This window comes from Trichoderma gamsii (assembly GCF_001481775.2).
Source record: "Trichoderma gamsii strain T6085 chromosome Unknown Scaffold_23.2, whole genome shotgun sequence".
NCBI lineage: Eukaryota > Fungi > Ascomycota > Sordariomycetes > Hypocreales > Hypocreaceae > Trichoderma > Trichoderma gamsii.
In genome coordinates, this window is record NW_020171360.1 from 415,039 (window position 1) to 434,363 (window position 19,325).

A 19,325-nucleotide genomic window follows, 5' to 3' on the forward strand; every position below is an offset into this window, starting at 1 on the left:
GCCCTCGGCACTGAACAAGTCAGGCACGGTACATGAATTGACTTGCGGAAAGCTCTTACCATCTAGATTTGTGTGCACGATGGGATTGTATGACTCGTTCAAGTCAAAGAACAAAAAGAAAAGAAAGAATTTTTCCTACCTATCCACCTTACCATGCTCTGATAATTTGTGGGTGAGATTATCCATGTTAAAGAATAGGATAGTATTATTTCATGAATAAGGAGAGATTATCTCTGCAAACGGACGAGATATATTGTTTTCAGGGACAAGTCAGCCCTACAACTAACATCTGGATGATTGCGATGATTTTGATTTTGGTAATGGGCGACCTCCGCATCGTCTATGGCAGTTGATTGCAGATAAGACGTGTCACTGACTGTGGGTATGTTAGACTAGGTCTATTAAAGATAGAAATGAATCACTGTACAGTATTTTTTTTTTTTTTTTTGAATAGCTCCCTTCCAAAAGCTCTTACTTTTGTTCACGATTTATAAACTCTAACAAGCTAGAGAGTCGCTATTCTCTGTGCGGGTCTTTCTACAATAAACGGTAATGTGATCATAAATATGGAGGTATCGGGGTTATATTTACCTGGAGCACATCTTGAGCTTTCCTGTTCAAGTGTCTAAGCATATCAGAGGCCATAACTACGAGCTTCTCACATTGAGGCTCCGTATAGAAACATTTCGATGCCCTTCGGCCCCTCTTCTATCACCAACGCCACCTGTAAGTCTATAGATATGCCGCATTATCGTGGTGGCGATTATTAGCCTTCCCAGCCCCACATGCCATAACTGCCTAATTGAGTAAATACAATTCACCAGTGGAAGCTTCTATGACCCCGAACTAGCCCGGCTACATACAAGAGAAGTCCCTCATTTTGACTCTATCTCGGCGCCGGATCGGATTGATCAAGCTCATGACCTATCAATGGCATATGCGTACGTCATTGTATTGATGGCTGCGAAGAATATTTAAAGCGTTCGGTATCCTTCTGCTTTGCAAGACTTACACACACCAAGCAATTACACAAAGATTCATCATTCACACTATACTTTCAAGCCTCAACATAAGACACAATGTGCCAAAATGAAACTGCAGCCAACGGGTGGACTAGCACACCAGCTAATGCTGGTAAAATATTCAGTGGCCAGCCCTTTAACAACGACCCGGAGCCTCTTTCAATCGACAACGTGAAGTTTCCGTTTGACGATCCTGTCGTTGCGAAGACTTTTGAATATGCACAGAAAGCTTTACCTCGCGAAACTTTGCACCACTCCATGAGAGTCTATTTCTACGGTATATCAGAGAGCCCTCAATATACTTCTGATTGTGTGTTAACAGTGCATCAGGAATGGTCATCACCAAGCAGCAATTCCCCAAAATTGCCGCTTCTCTCAATCCAGCGACATGGGCTTTGACATGTTTATTACATGATATTGGCACCACAGAAGAGAATCTGACAGCAACGCGGATGTCCTTTGACATCTATGGAGGCATTAAAGCACTCCAGATTGTCAAGGACTTCGGCGCTACTCAAGACCAGGCAGAGGCTGTTTCTGAGGGAATCATTCGACACGAAGATATGGGCGTGGATGGGACAATTACTTATATTGGTCAACTCATTCAGCTGGCCACGACCTATGATAACACTGGCATTCACCCTCATGTCAATGATTTTGAGAAATTGGTTCACGACACCACTCGTGCGCAGATCAACGAGGCTTATCCCCGCTTGAAATGGAGCTCGTTCTTCTCTACTTTCATTCGCAGGGAGGAGACGCTTAAGCCCTGGTGTCATTCAACGCATCTTGTCAACTTTGACAATGAGATTGAGACAAACGCTCTCATGAAGCCATGGGAGTAATGCAGCTAGATTGATCCTCCAAACCTCCGTTTTTTCTTTATACGATACACTCTAGAGTCTCCACACAAGTTTAATAGTTTACAAAAGAAGTTAACTCCATATTAGAGTTTTCCAAAGCTAGCCTAAAAAAGGTGAATTGAGTTTCAGTTGTTCTGTTTAACTGAACAATGCTACTGGCGTCCATCCTTAAAAAAGGTTATTCCTTCCAGAAGTCTGAGACTCAAAGGCTTAGGGAAAGAGAAGTATTTTGTGGAATCGCCTTAATCCTACCTGCTAACATCCACTTCGTGTTGCGCAGTTTGTCGTGAATATACAAAGCTCACGTTCTTCGCAGATGAAAATACTACAGCGACCCCATTCTAAGCATGACCATTTTCATCAAGTTATATAAGAAGCCAGCCATAAGCCAACTCATCTATCCCAGTTGTCCCCGGCATCTGAGGGTCTGTCTGTTCTTTCTTTCTCCAGTAGTCTTGCAATATTTTCGAAGCGCTAATCACATTTAAACAATTCGTCGAGTTCCAGAGACTTCCTAAAAGTTTGACGACAGCATCTTTTTGGCTTTGTGCTTGACTACCAAGACCGGCCATAAACGTCGGCCAGAGAAGGCACTTGAACAATGTCGCATTGCTATTGAGAGTTTGCACCAAACTCAGCAGTTGCGAAACTAACTCATCATTTCGCGTTGTGTCTGTCCATGGGCCAAGGACATGTCTTCCATAGAGCAAAGCAGCGTTCTTGTAGGCTTGGGATAGCATACTGAGCTGATCGATTTCTTTTACAGAAGACGATTCGACTTGCTGGAAACTTCTTGCCCATTCCACGCAGTCGAACTCTTCAGTCAACTCAAGCATGGCGATGGTGTCGATGGTACTTCTTTGGGATTCCATGAGAGCTCGCTGATTGGAAAAGAACGATATCGCTCTTAAAACAAATTCGGGGCATCCCAAAAAGCTCCTCACGATGGATTCTTGATATATGTCCTCTTGACCATCAACAGGGCTTTCAAATACTAGCGTCGAGCCTGAGAACGCGGTTCCGAGTGTTTCAATTCTGTGGCTGTCAGTGAATAATTTGAGATACGTAGAAAGGGAACTCGCGCACAAAAAAAGCTGTCTGGTGATGAATTGTCTTATCTCCGTAGCTGAGTCAACGCGATCTTCTTTGGTAATGCCATTGGAGCCTAACTCGGCAAGTAACTGATGTATGACTTTGGCACCTTGAATATGCAAGCTCCAACCATCAATCCCCGATTCAAGAAGGTCAAGGAATATGAGTAACAGGATGGATGCCAGTGTCGCATCCTTCTTACAGGACTCTGTAGAAGACAGGGAACAAGATAGAGCATCTATAGATTGCCTTTTGAAATGTAGTGCAGATAGCTCAGCTCTTTCATATCGGTGAGAGCTATTCGCCTCTATCCGATCGAAAGAATATCCTGTGTTGGCAAAATGCCGCGCTGCAAGAGCGACAATGGACTTTTGCAAAGCCACGTCTTCTAGGGCGTAAGGAAGCAACTTGCGGAAGGGATTGCTATCACTGTCATACAAGATGTACAATTTGCAAACGCGTTTGTCGTCTACATTGATATCAGCATATCCGTTCAAGCAAAGCTGTCCCCATCCACCTAGCACCGACTTACAGTAGTCGATATAAAATCTCTCCATGCTGCTTATATGGAGATCCTGCAACGCAGGCGAAGGACCGGCTTCCACGGCCCGCCCTTTCTCGGCACTTGGCAAGAGTTGTTTTCGCCTAGGCTGTGCTAAAAGTGGTTTATTTGTGTCAAAGCCTTGCCCCCGCATCTTGCCGCGAATTGCTACGCCTTTCACCCATCTCAATGGTCTTTTGTCGAGGCATTCCAGCCCCGCTTTCTCACATTTGGCGCATGGAAAGCGGGATTGATCGCACTGAATAGTGCGCTTGCGACATGTCCAGCACGGCCCACGCATCAAGAGAGTGACGTTTATTGCAATTATGACGGAGGATGTAGAGGGATTGGATCAAAAGGCAAAGATGACAACATGAATGGCGGCACTTCCCGACTTCCGAGCTTCAAGGTGCATGCTCGGGCCGGAATTATAGTGGTCCGGGATGATCAAAGGTGTCGCCGGCAGAACCTTATCGTCGCCAGACACAATTTTATATGTATAGCAGAGTCCTCACAGAAGAGTAATGTAGAGTACAGCGTATTAACTATACAAGCATTACTATTTCAGGGCGGACATTACAATGGCCCACCATTCAGCCAACCTGTTTTCGAAAAATCACCTACTTCTAGCGTGGCCAAGCAGACTACATCTACAGGTACCTTTCTTCACATCAATTTGAGGACTTAGCTTTGCTACGGATTCTAGCATCTGACAAAAGACGCAAAAGAACACCTTGCGGGTGTAAGAGCACTTATTCATTTTGCATCTGGGCATATTTACGAGTCAGCATTAGGAGCACCAGTTGCAATTGAAGTCAACTCCCCAGTGGAGTTGCTCCCCAGGATTATGGGTACCGACCATCAGTCAAAGGAAGCGATCCTCGATCCTCGATCTTCGATCTCCCATCACCCACTGCCAAGGTTTAAATCTGCTCACGCACGCACAAATGACGGCTTCATAATGGGGATTTTACAGCACGGTCTTCTGATTGCTGCTGTTATCCATGCCAAGAGCAGTGCTTGAGTAGAAGCCAACGCCCGGTGGAAATGCCAAGCGCTATAGCCGTTGGAATCCTCGTATTGGGGAAATATTACACTCGTTAGACCTGTTGTCGGCCAATGAAACAGGCCGTCTCGCGAAATTGACTACCCCACTTCAATGTTCTTAAAAACTCCGCGCTCTTCTTATTTTGTCTAGTTGCTAGCTAGAGCTCTTTCAATAGTGGCTATGCTAAAAGGGGGGCCCGAGACGTCGCATTCTGCTTGAAACGCAACAGCAGCCATCATCTTACTGGTCTTACATGCTGTGCAGCAGCACAGCCTGTGTCAAGTGCAGCGGGCGTCAGTTGAATGACGGCTGTGATCAGTCTGTAAACATGTCGATCAGTTCCATATTCTGAAAATATTAATGTAATCTCAGCACCATCTTCAGCCATGTTAGCACTTATGGCCTGTAGTTAGTTGATCGATCCTCACGAACTAACAACTTTGCCTTTGCTGCCCTACAAATTTTGTTTCGGCTTAGGACTTCATTCATTTACTCTGCATCTTGTTGGCTAGGTCTAGCCTACCAACATGGAGTTTTTTGCTCATCTCGTACACGTTATAGAAACTGAGCACTCACTCAGCCACTTTACAAAGTCATGATGCTTTCCAGCATGCCATTTAAGCTATCCTTTGCCACAGGCTGTTGGCTGTTGAGGCCGTGACGGCTTTCAGGGGTTAATAACAACTTAGCCCCTTTGGGTCGCAGCTGTTGTGGATCTTAGCCTCGTTAAAGGCCAATTGTGAAGGAGATTTCGTGTCAAGATAGTGTTCGCAAAAGCGTATAAAGAAGCTACACAGCCCCTACACAGCTGTCGTGCACAGTGGAGCTAATTGCTGCGCTGGGCATCGAGCAATTGAATGCGAAATATGGCACCAATAACCGAATACCTGACTGAGGAAGAAATGGCAAGTATGATTTGATACATACACTCATTATTCGGCACAATTTCTTCTCAATTATTTTTGGAGCTATTCTTTCGCCAGCCCGCACGCCCGACAAAGCAAATCGCAATCATGTGGGAGCCACATGTGAAGTTCAGAGATCCTGTAACGGGGACGGTTTGGGCAGCTCTACTATGCACACTTTTCACAGAATACACCTCATCGACGAGGTCTGAGTTATACTCTGAGCTGTTATGCTGGATGATGTTGCCCGCCCTTTTCAGGACTGTGAAATATAGCGATCTAAAATCCGAAATTAGCGGTTCTTACTCAGAAAAGAATACCCAATACAAAGCGCCAGGCACTTTATGGATAGTCGCTCTATCCATTGCCTTTTCATGTGCATACAAGACAGAGAACAGAGTGATTCAATTTTTTGTACGTTGTATTCATGAGTTGATATGCGTACTCGACTAAACAGATGTCTAGCCAGTTTTAACGCCTATACTGTTGCTATTGCAAAGACGATTTCAGGCTGACTCTTTCATGACGACAATTCCTGTTTCGCTACAAGCGCGAGGTAACAAAGTTGAGACATGGAAAGTTGTAATATTCTCTACACTGCCTATGCTTGCTTTGGCAAGTAGAGACTATCATAAATCCATTATATCCATCATTCCGGCTACGACTCTCCTTCTTCTTTACGTAGCATTGATTCCAAGAAGGAAGACATCTACCAACACCTTTCCGCTCATCATCGACCAAAATTCCGTCTCATCTGTGTCATCGCGGGTTGTCGTTCTTCTGCTCATTGGGATGGGATTAGAGTCTTGTTTATTCGGCTTCAGCTTGAGTAACTTGGTGGCTGCAATAGCGCCGGGCATCGGAAAGGCCGTGTCCTGGGTCTTTCTAATACGCACAGTAAGTCTGCGTTATGCATTTTCTTCAATACTCAAAGAAAGGCATTTTGACATTTCACAAAGGCTCAACAAAGCTCTGTGGCTGTTGCCACCGCCATACAAACATTTAGCATCGTCGCCATGATTGACTTGTCTGCGCTATCCACAAATATGCAAGTGATACTCTGCATCTCAAGTACACTCTTTGCCATCGGGCAGATTATTCATATGCTGCCCAGGCAAATGAACTATAAGCAAGTTCTGTGGGTTCTTCCACTTCTTATCGTGGTTTCGTACATACAGAATACTGTCGCCATTAATTCGCTAAAGTCCGCGGCTCAGCTAAGCTTCGATGGTTCTCTCAGTCACCCAGTCGAGGCCATCATAAATAGCGCCAAGGAAGGTTTCGATAATATGAAGCGAATGCAGTCTCAAAGCTACGTTGTTGCTCATGACGAATATATTCGTCGATATGGGGTGGAACCTCCACCTGGTTTTGAAGCATGGTACAAGTTTGCTGTGTCGAACAACTCTCCAATCATTGATGAATTCGACACGATGACCAAGAATATTTTACCTTTTCTGAAATTGAGTGGCAAAGACATCTTGGAGACCATGAGCGCTTTACAAGATGACGCGCGCAGCGAAACATGGGACTGCACGTTTAGTGCTCGAGAAGCTCAGACTTCGTGTACTCATCCCTATCGCTCCTGGGATAGACACATTTCATGGATGTTCGATACATTACTGGGAGACCTGCAGCTTGATCTGCCAAGTATAAGATTCTTTGTGAATCACTTGGATGAACCAAGAGTCGTTATCCCACCACAATTAACAACAGCAAAACAATATCAAGACCAACGTTTCAACATAACGAACTTGTCTCATCAGCCCGTCTACAAAACCATTGTTCAACCATGCGAATCACACAAGAATAGATACGAGATCGATAAAGGCGACGCTTTAACTTTCGGTTTACCTTTCGTCACCAACTCTAGCTCAGCAATAGATTTGTGCCAACACCCCGAATACGAGACACAACACGGCCTTATCATGAGCCCGGTATCTTTTAACCTGATCGAAGGGCTAGTACCTGTTCTATCGACAGGTACTCTCTCAACTATGGCCGACATACTATATCCCAGTCCTGCCTACCTGGAATCCGAATTCCAATACGAGAAAAGCTATGATATCCCTTGGGATGACAAAGCCAACAAACTCTATTGGGCTGGTTCAACAACAGGAGGTTTTGCCACAGACGACAATTGGCGAAACTACCATAGGCAACGATTTATTACGCTGGGCCAGAACTTGGGTTACGGACAGCATTCTTACCTGCAAAAGAGCGGTGGATACATTCAACGAATAAAATCTTCCATTTTGGATCGGAGGCTATTCGATGTTTCTTTCACCCGAATCTTTCAGTGCACTTGGAAACAATGCAAAAGCCAACGCAACTTTTTCAGTCCGAAATCATGGGCTCATAAGGACGCAGCATTACGATCAAAGCTTGTGTTCGATATTGACGGAAACGGCATTAGCGGACGATATTATAAACTCTTGGCGTCTAAATCAACACCGTTAAAGCAGACTCTTTTGAAAGAGTGGCATGATGACCGCCTTATCCCATGGGTTCATTATGTCCCCGTGAGCCAAAGCATGGATGAGCTTCCCGAGCTAGTGCTTTATCTTACATCGACTCAACGAGGGCAACAAAGAGCTCAAGAAATTGCAGAGCAAGGCCATGAGTGGTTTCGCAAGGCTTTCAGGACTGTGGATTTTAGTATTTATACATACCGTTTGCTACTGGAGCTGGCAAGACTGCAAGATCCTGCAAGGGATGCTATTAAAGTTAATGCACCACTATGAAACCAGGCAGAAAAACATGATACCAAAGACAGAAGATTCACAGACAGATGATAATCCAGCTTAAAAGGCGTGTTATGACCAGATGCTCATATCGGACTAGTGTTAGTAGTTCAGACCCAGAGCGGTGAGCGAAAATATGTCACCTTTTTCCGACATTACAGCAACAAATGATTAGACTCAAGACGTTCGATTTCAATTGATCTATAATCTAGAAGAGCCCCATATTTTGTAGTCAATCCGACAACCAACGCATAATGTTGAAGCGTCAAGCTATACCTTCACCACAACTCCTCCCCAAACATATGTTTTAGGAGGCTCTATCTCTCCCTTTTCGGCCATATCTGGCTTCCATTCATGAATCAAAGTAACACCTGGCTCTACCTTCACAAAGCCTTCAATGATCTGCTCAACGTCGGCCAGTGGTCGCATAATCAATGGCGTAGGCGTTCTTGCGTATGCAGCGAGAATCTTCTGTACGACTTCTTCACTCAGGTTATCTGTTACCCCATGAGTGATGCTAATCATGCTGCCAGAAGCTAGGTTCTTCTTCAAAATCGAGAAAATGTCGCGACCAGTGTCAATTGAAAAGAAGTGCACCAGTCCCATCATGACAACGCCAATTGGCTTCGAAAAGTCAATGAGTTTCTTGGTCTCCGGATGACCCAATATGTGGTCTAGCTCAAGCACCGATCCGTGTATAAACGTAGTTGACGGATTTTCACTGAGGATTTGCTGGCCATAGGCGACGGCAGCTTCGTCAATATCCACGTAGACGACACGAGCACTAGGATTAACTCTCTGGGCTATCTGATGCGTGTTATCTGCGCTAGGCAGACCAGATCCAATGTCAATGAATTGATCAATGCCCTGGTAGCACATGTATCGAATAACCCGGCGCAAGAAATGGCGGCCTTCAATAGCCATCTCAAATATTTGCGGGTTCGCCTCTTTAGCAGCAAGCACAGCAGCTCTATCTGACTCAAAGTTGTTTTTGCCACCAAGATAGAAGTCATACTAAGTTTGATTAGAGACTTGAATTACCGTAAACATCATAGAACATACCATTCGAGCAACTGAAGGTTTCATGATATCAATGCCGCTTGGAGGCGCGGGATCGTTGCTAATTTCAGCCATGATGAAGTAATCTAGACTGTGAATACGGAGCTTCTGGCGCGAGTTTGGAACAAGTTTCCTCGATTATAAGATTAAGATGAAGAACAAAAGATACTGTTGTCAACCATAGCTTAAATAGTTCAAAAGTGATCTAAACAGGTATACAAGAATGGCCACTGCAACCCTACTACATGCAAAGGCTCTGACAAGTTGTTACATATTGATAATACATTATCAATACTAATATCATGCAACAAAATCCTTTTGTGAATCCTTGGCGATGCTCTATCCATGCTTGAGCCAAGTACTATCTCACTCGAGGTACTTTGGTAAGAATTTAGACATATCGCGTATAAGCTCATATACAGTAAGCTCTTAGAACTGTGTGGATAACTAATCCAATTCCGGTTTCTAATCAGAATTTGATAGAAGGCAATATTGGTACAAATCATATTATAGGTATGCCGCATACCTGGCGTGCTTATTCTTATTCATTTATCTACATTTCTCTTGTCTTATTGGCAACTTCTAAGTAAGCTAGTCACAATACGCTACGGCCCGGCGTCGGGAGTATGGAATCAGCAAGGTAGACCCTGCAACTGCTACATTTTAATTTAGTAAAAGAAAGTCAATGGGTGCCAATTTGGACTCTGAGCAATTAGTGGCAGGGGCTGGTATGCTGTGCTGCCTTGTTCTAAAAGCCTTTCAAGCCTTTATGGCCTTCTAGGTCCTTGTAAGTACAGGAGGGGGCAATGGTCCTCTAGGAGGTCTTTAACTGGCACATCCAGAAGAATTTACTGGCACCTCCAGAGGAAGGGTTCAGCCATTTGCGGCGCTAAATAAAGTAAGGGTGGTCCGATCCTGCAGTGAGATCCCGTAGTGAGTTTAGATCCCTGGTCATACTCAGCAAAGCCTCCGTACCCTATGCTTTCGGTTAGAAGTCTCTGAAGGCTCTGATGCTGTTGATACAAGATTTTTTAGCGTGCTTGTAGGTGTATGGTCTTTCTTATAAATTTTAATAAGTGTCTTGGTAATCGTGTCAGAATACATACAGTATGCTCTTTCATTTTCTAAATAATTGTTAGTTTGTTTTCTTCAATTTATTTCTTACATGTTCTAGGATCACTCGCTACTCACCCTGCCTGGACATCTTATTTTCTTCCAGCCTCATCCTTCCTATGCACCATTCAATACTTTGATCTTACCATCCTTGTCTTTATTCTCTGTTGTTGATATAATTTGTGACTGTTTTCTTCTTATTTATTTTGTCTTGCTGAAGCGGCTTCCTGTAGTACTTAAGAGCTTGTATTATTCATTATCGTTTTCGGCAAAGTTTACTACACCTACATATGAATTGTGTTACTTCTACTAACTTTCATGTAATCAAGGTATTCAAACCACAAGGATATAGAAAATTACGAGTTACAATGTCCAGCTGGTGAGGCTTTGACTGTTTTGGATAAGCAATTCTTTAGATAGCCCTAAGCGATAAAGCGCTTATGCCTGGGCATCTTTTGCCCCAATAAGAAGCTGAAAGCAAGATTGAGCAGCTGGCGTCGATGGCAGCTAGAATTAGCGCATCCTTTAGTCTAGCCTGTATCAATCTAACCACTTCCAAGGCCAATTGCATTTACTCTTTCTGTAAGATACCTAGTCTACCGTCAAAGCAAGCCACCCTTCTGTCCTACGCTACCTAGATTCGTAGTATGGTCTTGTCTTTCCCCCAGGTGGCACACTTTCTAATCCTACTTTGCTTTGAACTTTGATTGGCATGTCGCCTTCAAATCCTGCAGGAGGATCTGGCTGTGCTCGCAGCTGAGTCAACCTATTTTATTACAGCCGACTCTACTTCGGATCATTCGGGTCTCTTCGCTTCCGAGAATCTTTATCAAGTTATTTTTGACTAGGATCTTTTGGGTTACAACCCGTCATACGAATGCAAATCGACTGGGATCGGGACAATGCTCACAAAGTGGCTTTTTGTACCCGGGCAAAAGAACTACAAAAGGACCAAGACGAGAGAAATGATTCGCAAACAGAAGTACACAACACCACACATATACCAATTACCCTGAACATCTTACACTAGTGTTCTTATCATAATATGCACGAGTGTCTTAACGCATCGTTCCGACGGAAGCTAGCGCAGAAACTATTAACATAGGATTTTAGTCTTTCAGCTCTGGGTGTGAAGGGTATTGATTTGTCTAATCTACCATCAAACGCATGGTGTAATACATATGTAATGATCCTAAATCAGCAACCTCCAAGATCCTGTCGCAACCAGGCAGAGACGAAGTTATAGCGTCATATCATCTGGCATGGACAAAATACAGCGTTGAATAAAAGGGAAACGGGAGAGCAACGCCAGAGATCCAACGATTGATTTATTACGTAGTAAAAAGTAGCAAGGAAGAGAAAATTCTTGCAGATTGGAAAACATTAGAGGATAGAACTATAAGTTTATGAATTTCCAGTTAAAGGCTGGTGTATCCTCCAATCCTGTATCTAGTGTATGGACGACAAGGAATTGTACGAGGTATGGCTGATGAATCAATCAGTTGTTACATTACAATAAGCACTAGCCTGATAAAGCTAACATACGGTCGTTCGGTGCAAATAATGTTTTGTTTCCCGCGATCGAGCTTGTGTGTGATTCAACAATCAATCCTTTGTTATCAGACTTACTGTTTACTGTTGTCTTACTCTAAGCGCTTACCAAAAAAGATTTATGAACTTCTCTCTCTCTCTCTCTCTCTTCAAGCTTTCTTTACCAAGCTACTCTAGAATTCTCTTTGCAAACCTCTATCCTCTACTACACAGCTAGCCTACGAAACTCTAGTAGTTTTACTACTTTTTCCTTTTGCTTCATCCATGGCTTTCAAAGTGATCATCATTGGAGGCGGCCCCGTTGGGCTTTTCCTTGCAAATGGGTTACAGGCGTCAAACATTGATTACTTGCTGTTTGAAAAGCGATCTACTATCCCCCCAACCACTGCCTTTGGTATCTTTTTGTGGCCTCAAGTCACTAGGATGATGCATCAATTAGGTCTTCTCGATAAACTGAGAGAAGTATCTCATCCCATGACGGGCATAATTCACAGTGCTCCTTCTGGAGAGCAACTGAGTGCAGATACAATTTTTTCCAAGACTCACCAGATGTAAGAGAAAGAAAACAGCCTTTCACTCTTTCTTCCCCTTTATCTCATTTTCGTCAATTTCTTTTGACTAATTACTTCATCATCAGTCATGGATACCCTGTTGTTGTTACAGATCGTGGTAGTCTTGCCAATACGCTTCTTAGCGGTCTTGAAGACCCCGAGAATCATATCTTCACCAAGAAGCAGCTTAATAACATTATTCCTCAAGAAGATAAGGTAACTGTGGAGTTCACAGACGGCACCAGCTACGATGGATCTATTGTCATTGGCGCAGACGGAATTTGGAGCACCGTCCGTGACCAGATTCGCCAACATGCACCTAAGGGCCTGTTTCCGAAAAATCCATATGAAGCTTCATATAAAGGAATTTTCGGAAGAGGGCCGTTGGTAGAAGGCATAACATCGGGGCAAGGCATTGAAGTACACGGCGATGGGTGGTTAATCCAAGCGTTTCCATCTCAAAAGGAAACTCACATGTTCATTTACAAACGCATTCCGTCAACTACCACCAAAATCCCCTTCTCGCCAGTCGTCACAGATAGCGATATTGCAGAGTTTTATGACGCTCAACTAACACCCGAGGTCTCTTTTAGAGATATCTGGGACAAGCGCTACGCCCAAGGCACTGCAAACTATGAAGAAGGTGTTTGCAACCTCTGGCATTATAATCGCATCGCTTTGGTTGGTGACGCTGTTCATAAGGCATGTATTTTCACTCTCCCTCCTCTTTGCCCTTCTGTAAGCTAACAATAATCGTGATGTAGATCTCCCCGAAGCAAGGCGTGGCCGCAAACGTTGGCATGGAAGCTGCAGCAACTCTCACCAATAAACTTGCAACCCTCCTGCAAAATAACCCAGATCCCAACACCAAAGACGTCAATAAGGCGTTTAGCACATATCAAAGTGAGTTGGAAGGCAAAGTAGGAGTTTGGCAGCGACTGTCCCGCTTTAATCTTGAATCAGCTGTGGATAGTAGCGGGCCGCTACTTGAAGCTATGAGCACGAATGCTGCTGCTCGCGTACCTGCTATGGTATCGAAGTCATTCAAATTTGAACACGTTCCTTTTGAGCAGCAGTATGCAAATGAGCTGCCGTGGGTATATTAGAACAGATGAATTCAGCAAGCGATTTTACAGGCATTTAGTTGCTATATCACATACAATTATAAGAACGGAGAGTTTCCGTCTCTTGATGCATATCAATAAAAGTATTGCAGGATGGATACTATAATAGCGTCAAGTCTGCTCTCTTGAAACGTGTTGAACCAGTAGGCTCTCATACAATAGCGGCCAGATCTATTGCAGTAGACGTGATGGATACGATGTACATAATGCTCTAACAGGAGGTGTATTTCACGAAAAGAAGAAAAGCAAGTGTACAAGATGAACGAACTGCAACCTTGATTTAGAGGAACTATTGAATGATTGGTCATGGCAGTACAGGCGGTGAATAATCTACAACATCTCGCAGTGAATGGAGTCATGATGTATTGGGCTCAAGTCACAAAGTTAATACAGTGAAGAGGTAAAGGCCCTGAGGCTCGAATTGTATTATAGCTGCAAGAAATTGGTCAAATAGCTCTACCATGTCTAAATGTCCAGGAAGACAGTCCCGTCCACTCGCAAACTGGCATTTGATAGCTTCTCCTTCAAATATTGCTTCACTAGCTTTGTGGTGTTCTCATCAATCTCATTCTCCAGCTGCTCCATCTTATCGCTTGCCTCATTATCTAGTCGCTCTAGTGTGTCGTCAACCTCTTCTTTGAGTTCTTGGAGTATGTCGTGAGATTCAACCTTCAGGTCTGTTATGCAGTCATCAATTCTATTGTCGACCACTTCTATTATTTCTGTTCTTTCTTCCGTTCCGTATCGGCATGAGTTGCGGTCAACATCCAGTGCCTCCGTCACCTTATCTTCAAGCCGACCGATACGGTCGTCTATAGTATCGAGGCGAGCACAAATGTTTTTGAGAAGGAGCACGATTTGGTTATTGACACCGGGAGAGCGATCATCGTCAATGTCGGAGTTCACACGTTTACGTTTATCTAGAATGGCTAAGTTAGCGGATTGGAAATCACGAGATGCCCGAGCGATGAGGACGAACTACTTGGGCCAGGGGTAACCTCGCTATACAATGGAGGTGGTTGCACTGTGGCACTGGCAGTAACATCATTCGTTTGAATCATTTCACCACCTCTGCCAGCATACAGTGTGGCGAGATTGGCGTGTCTGTCATTCGTGGACGGCCGAGTGCCAGTGTATGTCGGAGAGAAGACTGAGGAGACACACCTTAGGCTCTGCAGCGTCGATGTGATAGTCTCGGTGTTGCCAAAGGAAACGGTAAAATTCACCACGGCAGCTAGAGCTCGAATTTTCTCTAGAAGGGCTGCGGTCTTCGGTCTAGACTCCAGAATACTGTTGCGAGGGACAACAAGACGAGGTTCTTTCGTCAAAAAGAAACACAACGAGTGATAGTTGGAACCAAGATTGGTCAATGATTGAGATGGTAAATCAGGAACAGTCTCCGTGATGGATCGGATGTTCTCAGGATGTATGAATAAATAAATGGCTTGCTTGCCGCTTTTGCCTCTATTGCCTTTGAGAAGAATGTAGCCATACAGTTTGAAAATCGCAGTATTGGTCGAGGCGTCCATGAATAGATCAAAAGATAGCTCGTCAGTGCTTTCGGTTCGACCACCGGCGTTCTTCCAGGATACCACGGTATCCCCACATGTCATATCGATTCCTGATGCCTCTTCATTCTCTTGACTGTAATCCGACTCGGTCGACTCTTCGTCATCATGCTCATTCTTCACTTTGTCTTCGTCATGGTCGGAATCATCCGATTCATTGTCGTCTTGGGTCTCGTAAGGGAATCTAAACATTATTGCGTCAGTAAGTCACACAGTAGCGAGGGCAAGCTCGGCCGTATGTCCATATCGCTCATGGTGAAAGGTGCATTGCCAAGTCCAAGTGAAAGGGTGTTTAGGAAAAGTCTCGCCGGCCCGCAAAGATGGCATGCTGCAGAGAGAGTACTGGCATAAGGAGGCAAGATAGGAGCAAGGCATCGCAAGGCGAAGTAAATCGCGAGCAAGTGCCTTACGCAGGTCCATCGCGTCAACGACGAACCGCTACTCGCTATCCGCGGCCAACAAGGCCCCTACCATTCTGACAGGTTTGGCGGTGACGACAAACGTGCCAGGTATGAATAGGAATTTCCCGGTCTTGTTTCGCAGACAACTATCAACTGCAGCATGCCATGAGCAGAACGGCACGGCTCTCCACACAAGCACAAGGCTCGATAGGCGCCTAAGAACTATTTCACTGACCCGGGCGAGGAAACAGGCTGCGTTGCATCGTCGCTTTCGCTGGCGTGAGCGCCGTGGACGGGCGATGCTGCAGAGTCCGTCATGGCGGAGGACGAGGCATGTGGAATGAGTACGAGTGAAGCGCGAGACGGGCGAGATGGAGTCTGAGATGCTGCGCGATGGTGGTGTAGCTGTGGGCGAAGATGATGCTGGCAGCCGTGCACAGAAATGCCCGCGATTCATGATGCCAAGAGTCACGTGATGAAGAGTTCCTAGCGATGGTTGGCCAGTGTTTTTGCCGATGATTACCCAACATGAAGCAATTCAGAGCCAGTCAGCATGCTACATCCGCGTTCAATAGCAAACTGGCAATATTGTTTGCTTGCCGCTTGGTGTCTAAGCTGCGCCAGCTAGGCCTAGAATTCATATAGATGGTTGATTGTATCTAGTTGTTATTCAAATCAAATGTACACGCTACTCTATAGTTTTCGCGCATATATAAACAGTTGAGGTTCCTCTGTAACCTGAGCTGCATCGCAAATACCAGCTTCAACGGCTTTAGGCATGAAATTCTCTACATGAGAGTATTCCACAACGACACCCAGCTGTTTTAACAATTCCATGTACTGCTCCTCCGATAGCGATGTAAATATTGCCCTTCTACCCAGCCAACTTTGCGCGTCCTGCTCAATATCAGCCGGGACTGTGCTGAAGACTAAAAGGCCACCTGGTCTCAACCAAGTAAAAATATTTTGCATTATCTGCTTTATTTCGTCTTGCGAAATATCCACCAGCAGAGCAAAATACGACGTCACAGCGTCAAAACTTTCTGAATCGGATTGAAAATCACGGACATCAGTGAGCTCAAACGACGCAGAGGGCGCTGAGAGGCGGGCGACAGAAAGCATGCTTTCCGAGACATCGATGCCATGAACCTGATGATGGTGCGGAGGACGAGATAATGCAAGGGCCACAGGACGGCCGGTACCACAGCCTATGTCAAGGATTTTGCAACCTGCGCGGGGCAGATGAGAGAGGAGCCACTCAAGGGACTTTTGCTGGGCTGGATTGTTGGCGTACGCCTTCTCATACCTCGCACCTATGGAGTCATAGAGCGATGCAAGAGTATGTGTATGGTGATCTTCAGGGTGTGCCATAATCAAGGGTTTGGACAGGTCAGAACGGGATCTAGAGGCACGCCCTTTGTTCAAGACAAGACAAAATGCAGAAAGGATTAAGAATCTTGAAACATGAGCTTTGTGTACAGAACAGCATTGCGCTTGCTCGATAAGCATAAAGAGAAGATAGCAGTGTGCATGTAACACCTACATGTAGGTAGCCAGCAGCCAAGCTCAATAGCCGGCTTGCAGCTATCAAATACTACATCAATGGAAACCCCTCTTCTCGGTCGAGTATAGACAGATTATGATATCACTCAACGAAAACGAACCTTTTTTCTTAACCGAATGTATCATTGCATATATGTAAGGTGTGAGAGGAAAGCCCTGCATTTTTGCCTAGTAATTGCTCGGTGAAATAAAATATAGGCCTAGGTCCATGTAAACAATGAAAAGTCGCCACATGCACCTACTATATTGGAGGCGCTGCATGTATCTACCATAATACATTTGCAATCATCTCAGGTCTTTGAGAACGCCAAGAGCTCCTAAAATATCAGTGTACAATCCTCTCGTCTTCTTCTGAAACACTTCTCCTGCGCCCGCAAACTGGAACTCATGTTTCCATGTCATACAACCCATCTCAACGTCTCTACTTAACCACGAAGATGTTGATGGGCAGCCAAACTTTAGGATGAAGAATTCTCTAGGGTATCCCGGTAACCTTGCCCGTTTTGCGCTCTCATCGAAATCTAACCACCAGAAGAAACTGTCAGATTCATATGGTGTTAAGTCAAATGTATCGGTGGAGGACCCCATGTATGCGACTTGAATTCCCCCATCTGTTTGAATTATGTCGATAAAGAAATTTCCAACAGTGTTATAATAGCGTCCTGTATATGCTGTAACATCTCGCGTTGGTTGGTCAATGGTTTTGCCAGCTAAAAGTTCCTTGTGCACTTCGTTCACAGATGTGATTGTGTTTTTGGTGGCAGCGATAGCTGTGTTCAGGTATTGTCCGCATCAACCTCGTTTCCTAGAACAGTTTCCACAATGATTTGGCCTAGAAGTCTCATAGCGTCAGTCAATCCGGCAGAATTCCCTAGAACCACGACGGCAGTCGTGGTTTCTGGAAACAGCGCAACATAGCCGACATTTCCAGCGATGTACCCTTGATGATGAATCATGAGACGCGAGGCTGACACATTGCCTAGAAGTGGTGGTTCATAATCGGCAAATAAATCGACAATGGCAGGGAATTGTGCCCGAAGCCACCCTGAAGCATAACTGTATTCTCTTAAAAATTGATTGGGTACGCCAACTTTTCCTTGTAAAAGCTGTGGCATCTGCTTAAAAATGGCATGTTTGGCTCCTGGCATAGACTTCTGGGCTACTTGAGAGTTTGCGTCGTTGATTAGAACTTTGTATAAAGCCAGAAGATCGCTGACAGAGCTACGAATTGCGCCCGCCGCTCCAATCAATAAATCTTTGCCATATCCCCATGGCGGAACCTCATAGAAAGAGCCGTCCTTCAATGTCATATAGGATTTGGCGGTATTATTATCGATGGGTTCTTCAGCATAGAATGTCCGATTCAAGTTCAGTGGCTCGATAATGCGTGTATGAAGTAGCTCTGAGTAGGTGGAGCCAGTCGATTTCTCAAGAATTTGACCAAGAACTTCGTATGCGATGTTATTGTAGATGAACTCAGTGCGCAAGGCGCTAGCGGCAGGAGCATAATTCAAGATTGGGATTGCTTCCGAACGATTCATAAGGATTTGGTTATCTGAACTGAGCCATAGACCATCATAGGGTGCGACACCGCTCCGGTGACTTAGAAGATCTTCAATGGTGAGATTCACCTAAGCGTCATTTCGGTGAAATTCCGGAAAGATTTGATACAGCTGCGTTGAAAAGTCTAACTTCTCCTCTTCAATCACCATGCCGATCATTGAAGCTGTAATAGCCTTCGTCATGGAGCAGATAAGGAAGCTCGTGTCCACATTAGGCTCGACTTGGCGCTCGGCGTCTTGAAATCCGTAACCGGCGGTATGAAGAATCTCACCATGGTGTAAAACACCAAGAGAAACCCCAGGGGTTCCAGAGATATTACAGATCTGCACTATCAACGGACCCAAAGCTTCGAGGCGAGATTTCAAAAGCCTGGAAAAGAATCGTGAGTGGAAGGTCGTCGCTCGAGGCAAGGGCTGTGACAAACATCGCTGCTAATCGTTAGCTATTGTAATTATTTCTGCGTCTATCAAGCTGAAAGGTACAGAAAATAGAAACAGCTCAACTTGGCCGTGGATAGCGAGGATGGAGCAAGCCTTCGCCAAACGGAAAGATGGAGATGACTGAAGATTAAAGAACCAAGTTGGTTATGTTGGCCGTGGCATGTACGGCTACTTTGT

At 44.8% G+C, this 19,325-nt stretch overlaps 7 protein-coding genes across 7 annotated transcripts; 3 read left to right on the forward strand and 4 right to left on the reverse strand.

Annotated features, from left to right (window-relative positions):
* Positions 1–1,079: 1,079 nt before the first annotated feature.
* On the forward strand, positions 1,080–1,867 carry TGAM01_v206769 (cyanamide hydratase family HD domain-containing protein; the record flags this gene model as incomplete). Its single annotated transcript, XM_018806853.1, has 2 exons — positions 1,080–1,299; positions 1,353–1,867. 2 exons carry the CDS (start codon positions 1,080–1,082, stop codon positions 1,865–1,867), a joined length of 735 nt encoding a protein of 244 aa, XP_018659943.1.
* Positions 1,868–6,517: 4,650 nt separating this feature from the next.
* Positions 6,518–8,215, forward strand: TGAM01_v206770 (hypothetical protein; the record flags this gene model as incomplete). The annotated part of the gene is made up of 1 exon (XM_018806852.1): positions 6,518–8,215. One exon carries the CDS (start codon positions 6,518–6,520, stop codon positions 8,213–8,215), a length of 1,698 nt encoding a protein of 565 aa, XP_018659942.1.
* A 270-nt stretch (positions 8,216–8,485) lies between these two features.
* On the reverse strand, positions 8,486–9,349 carry TGAM01_v206771 (hypothetical protein; the record flags this gene model as incomplete). Its single annotated transcript, XM_018806851.1, has 2 exons — positions 8,486–9,229; positions 9,278–9,349. 2 exons carry the CDS (start codon positions 9,347–9,349, stop codon positions 8,486–8,488), a joined length of 816 nt encoding a protein of 271 aa, XP_018659941.1.
* A 2,853-nt stretch (positions 9,350–12,202) lies between these two features.
* TGAM01_v206772 (hypothetical protein) lies at positions 12,203–13,595 on the forward strand (the record flags this gene model as incomplete). The annotated part of the gene is made up of 4 exons (XM_018806850.1): positions 12,203–12,489; positions 12,576–13,170; positions 13,254–13,392; positions 13,453–13,595. 4 exons carry the CDS (start codon positions 12,203–12,205, stop codon positions 13,593–13,595), a joined length of 1,164 nt encoding a protein of 387 aa, XP_018659940.1.
* Positions 13,596–14,078: 483 nt separating this feature from the next.
* TGAM01_v206773 (hypothetical protein) lies at positions 14,079–15,900 on the reverse strand (the record flags this gene model as incomplete). Its single annotated transcript, XM_018806849.1, has 3 exons — positions 14,079–14,533; positions 14,593–15,365; positions 15,818–15,900. 3 exons carry the CDS (start codon positions 15,898–15,900, stop codon positions 14,079–14,081), a joined length of 1,311 nt encoding a protein of 436 aa, XP_018659939.1.
* A 375-nt stretch (positions 15,901–16,275) lies between these two features.
* Positions 16,276–16,953, reverse strand: TGAM01_v206774 (methyltransferase domain-containing protein; the record flags this gene model as incomplete). Its single annotated transcript, XM_018806848.1, has 1 exon — positions 16,276–16,953. One exon carries the CDS (start codon positions 16,951–16,953, stop codon positions 16,276–16,278), a length of 678 nt encoding a protein of 225 aa, XP_018659938.1.
* A 968-nt stretch (positions 16,954–17,921) lies between these two features.
* TGAM01_v206775 (hypothetical protein) lies at positions 17,922–18,982 on the reverse strand (the record flags this gene model as incomplete). The annotated part of the gene is made up of 2 exons (XM_018806847.1): positions 17,922–18,776; positions 18,980–18,982. 2 exons carry the CDS (start codon positions 18,980–18,982, stop codon positions 17,922–17,924), a joined length of 858 nt encoding a protein of 285 aa, XP_018659937.1.
* Between the last annotated feature and the right edge of the window lie 343 nt (positions 18,983–19,325).